This window comes from Emydura macquarii, unplaced genomic scaffold (assembly GCF_026122565.2).
Source record: "Emydura macquarii macquarii isolate MOO-44397 ecotype Brisbane River unplaced genomic scaffold, CSIRO-AGI_Emac_v2 contig_1045, whole genome shotgun sequence".
Classification (NCBI taxonomy): Eukaryota; Metazoa; Chordata; order Testudines; family Chelidae; genus Emydura; species Emydura macquarii.
Genome location: NW_027131182.1, coordinates 11,140,439 through 11,149,158, shown reverse-complemented (window position 1 = coordinate 11,149,158; position 8,720 = coordinate 11,140,439). Strand labels below are relative to the sequence as shown.

Below are 8,720 nucleotides of genomic sequence, written 5' to 3'. Positions count from 1 at the left end.
CTGTCTTTGGATTAGTCTTCCTGCATGTCATCTCCGCAGCTCTCCTCCTCCTTTCAGGGGAGCTGTGGCTTTTCTTTTGCATGAGGGGGCTCTCAGCATCATCCTGCAGTGATTGGTGGATATCAGCATCGCTACAGAAATGAGGCAGTGTGGCTCTAGTACAACATTCTGTTTCTGTAACATATTAATAGCTTGGTATTATGCGCTAGTACAGTTTTTTGCATTCTTCAAGATCAATAATATTAGGACCTTGTGGTATGATGATTTACGTTAGTGATTCATAAGTACTCAGAGCAGGTTGGCTACGTGAGTGAATTAGTTGCTTTATAATGTTAAGGGCTTTAATAGAATCCACCCTTAACCATAGAATGATCACTCTTAGTATATAACGGTGATTGCAGTCTCTGTTTTCAGTAAATTAGATAACTGGAACCTTGTTAGGGATGCTTTTTTTTTTTTAATGTTTCGCGATGAAAACAACAAGGAGAAACAAATAGCACTAGCTACCAAGTCTGTGATGAGAGGTGCACACACATTGAATAACATCGTATCTCTGATCTTGGACTGTCTCAAATCCATCTGCTATTTGAATTTTTAAAAACCCAGTGAATACTCTGGTGCCAGATTCAGTAAAAACAAAACAAAAAAAAAAATCTTGTCTGGTTTCTGCTCTTCAGAAACCCTGAAATGTGGAATTTTTTGCAGAGGTTTCTGCAGTGCAGAAGCTGAACAGGTATTTTGCTGAATCTAAACCTTACTTGCCTTCTGGCATAGGATGTTCCTACGCTCATAGAGAGATACAAATTTAAAAAACTGTGCAGATCCTCACCAATCAATACATTTTGGTAGGATCGGGTTAATTTTTTCCCATGCTTTTGTTAATCTATTGTATACTTTCTGGTTTATTAGTCTTAAGATACACCTACTTTAAAAATTAAAAAAACCCAAGCTTCCCATTTCTCCCCGCCTCCCAAAACATGTCAGATAGTTTTCTGTGGCGTGATTGTCGGTGGTATAGACTTGGTGGTGTCCAATTAGGACATAGGAAAGTGTACTTGCTGCTCCAACCCATTCTGAGCTCTATGCAGGCAGACTTCCCTGTTACTTCCTGCCTTGTATTGAAGCAGATCAACTTGATGGTCAGTTTTAGCCTTCCTCAGACTTAAAAGACAGAAAAGCAGGAAAGAAGCTAGAAAGGAAAAAGGAGCCAGCTAAGTAGGCAGAATGTAGTTAGACAATTTGAAATTTGGCTAGGAGTTTGGTTAACAAATCCTATCCTTGCCAAAAAAAACAAAAAAGATCATGGTATATTCAAGGACCCCAAATGGTCAGGACCTTGATTGTCTATCTCCACAAAAAGATAGCTGTGTGCACTCTGTCAGCATAGCCCTTCCAACAGAGGACTGCTTGGGCATTGATTCAACAATGATTCAGAATGAAGAGGGCCACCTACTAAATCACCAACACCTGTTTTTCTAGTGCATAGTTTTCCCCTAGCCTGGAAGATCATTGCCTGAGGTGATATGGCTGCTGGCCTGCTTATTGCCATTCAGAGAGACTCATTTCTTCTTCTGTGTCAACTTGTTTTCAGCTTTCATAGAAATATATTGCATGCATGGATCTTCCCTGAAGCAATCAAGTGAACATAGAAACATGAGTTACTACAGGTGGCACGACTCAAGTATGTGGGCCAGATCTTCATGAAGTAAAGCACTGTAGTTTCATGGAAGTCAAGGGAACTACATCCATTTACACCAACTGAGATCTGGCCCTGTGTCTCTAAACATATCCTTGCACGGACAGTGGATTGAATATTTTAAAATTAGCCTTAGGATATTATATCCGTTTTCCAAAGCATTTATCTTACACGTTCTGACCAAAACTAACATGTCACAAAAGAATATAAAATGACAGAGAAATCATATATCATTTTTCTATATAAAATTGCTTCATTTGTAATATGTTTTTATAACTTCTTATTTTTCATGGGACTTGTTGTATGCTCTGTCGTTTCATCTTGTTAGTGGATTTATATTTGTCTAATGGATGTACTATGTTGCCAGTGCTTAGAAAAGCATGCTATTATTAATGCAGAGAAATGTATGCATGTGAATGGCATGGCAAGCAAAACTAAGCAGAGGCTTGTTAGAGCAGGACATACTCCTGTGTTTCTCTGTCAGGAGAAGGAAGGCAATCAAGTTTTATATGTGATGGATCAGAATGCAATGGGATTGCTGCAAGCAAAAGTCATGAATTTTAATCAACGTCGCTGGCTTGAAAGAGAAATGCGAAAACCAGGCAGCTCATACTGTTTCTGGAACAAAACTGCCCTTCCATTGATTTGGGGGAAAAAAAGTCTTTTAACTTGATGATCAAAATATCCGTTTACTCCTGGAATGTTGTTATCCAACCCTTTGGGTCTGGTCTTTTCGGGGTGTCTTGGTGACCACCCGTCCCAAGACTTTCCACACTAGTATAGGCTCTTGTACTGTGACCTACTTCCAGCCGATTGAGGAAAGAGAGCTGGTTTTAAAATTGTAATTTAAAAAAATAAATAACTCCAGTGCTTGTGAAAGATGCTGAATTTATAATCCTGGTGACCTGAGGTCCTCTGCATGGTCATTGGGAAGATGTGGCATAGCCATTATCAATACAGACTTCCCACCCCACTTACTCATTGTGCTTCCATCTTGTGTAGGGCCCATCCCTGATGAGATGGGCATTTGGTTACCATGTTCATTCAATCATTGGCACACATTTTAAAAAGTATTTAAGCATTGCTCCATTCAGCATTGCAGGGCCTAAGTGACTTAGAAGCCTAACTAGTCTCCCTTTCAACTGTTATTTAGGCTCCTACGTCTCATTACCTTTTAATGTGACTTAGGGCCCTAAATGCCCAAGTCACTTGTGAAAATGAGTTATGCTCCTAAATCCCTTAGGCCTTGCAATGCTGAGTGGTGCAATGTCTAAACACCTTTTAAAACTCACAACCTTGCTGGCTAGGGCCAATTGTGAGGGTGGGTTTTTCTGACAGAGATACGTAAATATAAGGAAGAGCTGGACTGAAACTACCAGATAACCAATGCCCTCTCCAGCCTTCATGGCCTCTTCCATGTCAGTGTGCCTCCTCCACTCACCCAACAATGCCCATTCCACGTATTCATTCACTTAGATATACCAAAGAACCCACCATCACCGTTTTGCCATGCGCTTGATCACTCACCCCTGCCACACAAAGAAACCCTCCTCAATCATAAAGTGGCTTTAGGCTTCGCATGCTCTTTCCCTGTATGCTCGCTCAATGCTTCCTGGGCAGGGCAAGGAGCCTAGCTCAGCTGGAAGGCAGCTGGGGTGGGGGGTGCAGCCCAGCTGGTCAGCATTAACGCTACAGATGTATTGTGCAAGCCTGCGAGGGTGGGAAATCATTCTGTCTTTCACGAACTCGGCTGGCTGTTCACATGCTTCGAGTCTATAACTGTTTTCCGTATGTGGGGTTGGGGAAGGAATTTCCCCCAGGTCAGTTTGGCAGGGTCCTTGGTTTTTTCGCCTTCCTCTACAGCCTGGAGTGCAAGTCACTTGCTGGGATTATCTGGGTAGCTATCCCTTAATCAATTCCCCGCCATTGCAGGGGCCTCACATACCGGTGCACCTTGGTCCCTCCTATTCTCTGCCTGTGGCCCGTGATAGTTAGTCGTCTGTAGGCGATAATACTTTGGTCTAATGGTGGTTGCTGGGTTTAATGTGTGGATGCCGGGTGGAATTGGTGGTCTCTGCTATACAGGAGGTCAGACTTGATGATCTGATGGTCTCTTCTAGCTTTAATGTCTTTGACTGTGACAATCCGTCCCTGGCTCCTTCTCTCACATGCACAACTGCCCTATTATTTCATCTAAAGATCCTTACAGCTGAATTCCTTTTAGTGGCCTATAGTTTCCTCTCTCAAGAAGGTGAGGTTACTGTGTGTTTACCAAAATCTCCCTCTTAGTGAATGTTCATTGCCATTGGAGAGTGGTTTGTTTGATATTCTGGGAAGCATTTTTTGCTTTCACCGGCAAAGTAGGCAGTGTAACCCCAGGGCCTAAGTTAGTGTGGGGACCTACCGGAAGGGATTCCTACAAACATGCTAAGTACACATTCAAGCTTATTTGTACGACGAGCTGGTTACACCCTGTGGCTCAGAAGCCAAATATTTAAAGAATTTAGGTTGAGGTATATGTTGTCCCAAAATACACAAGGACCGAAATTCAACCTTGGAATAAATGGATACAGCTCCAAGGAGGTAATTGGTTTTTGCCTGAAGTAGAAATACAATGATGTAAAGTGTCACTCAAATGGTGGGAGTGGGAGTGATATTTTTGTAAATATCTATAAAGTCTTGTGGCTGCTACTTCCACTGCTCCGATCACTTTGCTCTCCATCAGAGTAGACATTATAGAGGGAAACCCACCTTATTTCCTTGTTCTTTTATTGGGCCCAGTAAGGTACGTCATAGCAAAACCCTATGCTATAAACTGTATTGAGACCATTGGAGCCTTGGTAGAGAAACAGTGGATTTGCCCCAATGTCTCGGGGACATGTACCAAAGCCAAAACAGAAGATTTGTCTCTGGGACAATGCTGCATTTCAGATGCAAATGCTGTGTGGGCTGCTGTACAAATGAAGCCTGGATGATATTTTTTTGGTTTTTTTTGGGGGGGGTGTTTTTTTTTTTGGCCACACTCATCCTATTGTGCTGCCTAAACACCTGTCTCTCGTTCAGCGTTTGTATTGTGGAAGCTGACCAGCTGAGTGGTTTTTGCCAGTTGTCATGAATACCAAAATGTGATTAGCCTGTTTCTAGGCTTTTTGTTCAGATTTTTTTTTTTTTTTTTTAATTCCTGTTTCAAATGCATCTTCTCTGATTCATATGCAAGAAGCATTTTGGGGATGGGGAATATTTTCTCCATCAGCATGACATGCCTTTTAGGACTGTTTGCAAAGTTGCCTTATTTGAAGCAAGAGCACAGAATTCCCTTGTGGGTCTGCACATCTCACAATTTCTAACGTCAAATACAGAGATCTTTTTCTGATGCTTCTGGGTGTTTTTAATATATCTTTGCATTTGGTAACAATTTACCTAGGCAAAGAATCATGTTAGCAAATGTATCAATACCTGGTGATTACCTCTTGATTGTATTTGCCATCTGAGCTTTATAGGACAGTCTGTGTATAATCCAAACTTGTTTGTTTGTTTGTAGCTATCTGGCTGATCAGTGCTGGAATGGCGGCTTCATCTACTTGATCATGTTCCGTCGCATTAAGCGCAAAGCTCCTCTTCCTCCATCAAATGGCAACAACAGCAATAGCTGTGAACCCAAAGCAAAGCCTACCTCAGAACAAAGTGACAGAGCTGCTCAAAATGGAAAAAGAACTAGAAAGTTTGGGGTCATTGCCAGAACTCCGGCCAGTAAGGAGAGCAAGAAAAGCAAAGACAGCCAGAATTCAGAGCAGGAGAACGGACACAACACACCTATGGAGGTGGACGGCTCACAGCCAGCGGCATTTGAGGAGGCAAGCAACACAGAGGATCGATTGCGAAATGCAGACTCTGAGGCACAGTACAGGTCTCGCCGTTCAGATGGTGAGGTGCCAGACTTTAAGCCAAGTGACCTGCCTACACAGGTAAGTGGTTTGATTTGGGCTTTTAAAAGAAAGAGACGGGGCCAGTTTGAGCAACTTGAGGGTTCCAGTAAATGTGTTTGTTTCAATAAAATGGCCGCGGGGCTGAAGACTCACTGTGCAGCCTTCTTTTCCTAACTCCAAATTCTTGCTCCAAACCATCAGGGCAGGGAGCAGAGAGAAGTATTGTGTCAGAACTGCTGCACAGTGGCGTACCGTGGGTCTCCGGCACCCACGGGCCAAGCCTGCATTTGCACCTCCCCAGGCCTCATGAGCCCTGTCCCCCGCCCCCGTGCGCAGGGCAGGAGGGGTCCCCGGCTCCTACCAGATGACAACACCTCCCTGCTGCCCCTGGGAGGGGTGTGTGTCTGTACTGGGGGGTGGGGGGGACACGCCACTTACCACTTCCTCCTGCGAGGGGGTCTTTCTGATGCCCCCCCCCCCCCACCGCCCCGCACTTACCTGCCATGTGGCACCCGCTTCTCCTGCTCCAGCCTGGCGTCAGCTTGGGTGGGGAGGCCTCAGTCCCGTCCCCTGTCCCCAGCCAGGAGATAGTGGGGGAGGGGAGAGAAAACTTCTCCTGGTCAGCCACAGCTTCCTCCCTCCCCTCCCTGCCTGCCTCTGGGCTCCATCCAGCTGCCCCTCAGAGTCTCCTGCGCATCCTGAAGGGTGGCCTGGCCCCCGTGCCCCCCCGTCAGTACGCCACTGCTGCTGCATGTAATTGGGAACTGAGTGAGGAGGAGAGTGAATAGAGATTGTTTTATGAGTGGTGGTCCCTACATGCATTCCGAACGTGGGTGCTCATGTATGCCACGTGCCAGAGCTGGAAAGTTTTCTTAGCTGTGTCCATTGCTGTTAAGTGGATGGTGGGGACTACCTGTGAGATTCCCCAGACACGGCTGTGGGAAAGGGGACATCTTGATTCAACCGGAGAATCAAGTTTATTATTCAGCAGGCAGCAGTTTGTGCTTGCATGCCCTCATGAGACTGGGTCACAAGTAGAAAACAGCATATGGGCATTTCAATCTTGTGTTGAGCCTCCCAGACTGCTTTGGCAGTATCCAAATGGTAGGAGAGACTAGTTTTAATGGTAAAATTAGAACTAACAATCTTCATTCAGCAGGACAATGAATGAACGTTTAAAGAGAGCCCATGTATTAGTTTGTGCTTTAGACAGTGATCCAGGGACTGTGGGAAGTTGTTGTATATTTTGCACTATGCTTAGGAGCTGGATGCTCTGTGTTGTTTTATCAAAGTACAGTAAGGGACCTCTTGCTGCTTCTCCTGTGATTCTGAGTAGAAGTCCCATGGCAACAAAACATGAGAAAGATCTTAGAAGTTTAGCTTTACTGGACCCCAGAAAAATCACTTGAGTCTTGCTCAGATTTCACCAGAAGATTTGTCACTGCAAGGCTCTGAGTCTCTGGCAGTCTTCCTAAAGACATTGATAGACTAAGCACGTGAATACTACTGTGCTAACGCTGGGACTTATTGCAGCAGCCGCTTTTGTTTTAAAGAGTTCAAAGGTGGCAATATATTAATGCAGTCATATTTCATATTGCTAAATTCCAGTGAAGGGAAGTGTGGCACAAGTATGCTGCTCAGATTAATGATGGCTGATGTTAAGTATTTACTTGTTGGTTCAAACGTGAAACCACCAGAAAAGCTGAATTCAATAAAAGAATAATAATATTCCTAAAGCAAACTAAGTCAGAATATCATCTTTTTCTGGCTGCTAGTCAAATTATCCTATCTCTGTGCATGGGCTGGACTAGATGACCTCTTCTGGTCCCTTTCAGCTCTGCCATTTCTATGATTCTATAAATAACATTATACCACAGTGACATTTAATCTGCAAAGTTTGAAAAACCTCATAATTTCAAAGTCTGTATATTTGTTTGTTTTTAAAAGGAAAAATTATGGATCAAAAAGATCCAGATCTGTGCTGTTTTATGGTTCCCTGTCATTTAGCACGTCATTTAGCATGATTTTCTTAATATGGTTAACTTTAAAATGCCTTTTTAAATTAACATGGTTTAAGTCTGAATTTCCGAGTAGTAGTATTGGAAGTTAGCGCAGAGAGTTGGAAAGCCACTACATTATAAACAAGATCGGTGGTCTTTGAGACACTTATTAATTCTAACTTATCTTGAAGTTTTAAGATATCTTGGTCTGAATAAAAGTAAAAGTTGAAGTTGAAAACTGATATTGAACATGAGAAATAATACAAAGAGGCATTTTTATGTGCAAGTCTTGCACATTCATTTAAAACTTTAGATCTGTGATCTATTCATAATTGGTGTCTCCTAGTAAAACTTGTTGGGAATCACAGTGGTTTAGCACAACTGCTTTTTTGTTTGCAGGTGTGGCCCTTGTGTGTCAGTGCCATATTCTGTGTCAAGATTTAATGTTGCCTTCCTAACACCTAAACATGTTGAGATTGGATGGCTAAGAGAATGAGTAGCAGGACTCAATCTTTTTTAAAAAAATGAATTCATTAAAAATCTGAATATCTATTAAGGAAGTCTATATCACTTGTGGAAAGCTTTCCTCATCTAACTGCTGTTTGGTGACTTATGTAAAGTGAGTCTGTGGGCTCAGTTTGTTTCCTCCTAGATTATGGGTAAAATTTTCAAAGCATCTGAGTCCCATTTTCAAAACTGACTTTGGCATTTAGGAGTCTAAGTCTCGTTGAAATTTCCTGATGACTTTTGAAAATGGGATTTAAGCTCCGAGGTCCCATAGGCGCTACTGAAAATTTTGCCCAACTCTACACCTCAAAACCTGCCAACACAAGCTGCAATCTTCTTTAGAGTTTTTGTGGAAAAAACAACCCTTTCATAACCGTAAATTGAATTACAACGAGAGTTCTGTAGCACTTTAAAGACTAACAAATTTAATTTCAGCAGGCATAAGCTTTCATGAGCTTCAGCTCGCTTCCTCAGATGCAGTTGGTAGAAATGATACAGCAAATAGGAAACATATAGGAGGTAATATATACATATCCAAGGGCATAGATAACAATGGAGTAAGTGGATAAAAGCCGGGTACCTGAGGCTTAA

At 42.8% G+C, this 8,720-nt stretch overlaps 1 protein-coding gene across 1 annotated transcript in view; it reads left to right on the top strand.

Moving 5' to 3' along the window:
* Positions 1–4,245: 4,245 nt before the first annotated feature.
* PDZD2 (PDZ domain containing 2) overlaps positions 4,246–8,720 on the top strand; it is a 91,459-nt gene continuing 86,984 nt past the window's right edge. Inside the window, exons 1-2 of the mRNA XM_067545348.1 lie at positions 4,246–4,279; positions 5,238–5,661. Of these exons, the coding sequence (XP_067401449.1) occupies positions 4,260–4,279; positions 5,238–5,661 (444 nt within the window). The 5' untranslated portion in view covers positions 4,246–4,259. The remainder of the gene's footprint in view (positions 4,280–5,237; positions 5,662–8,720) is intronic.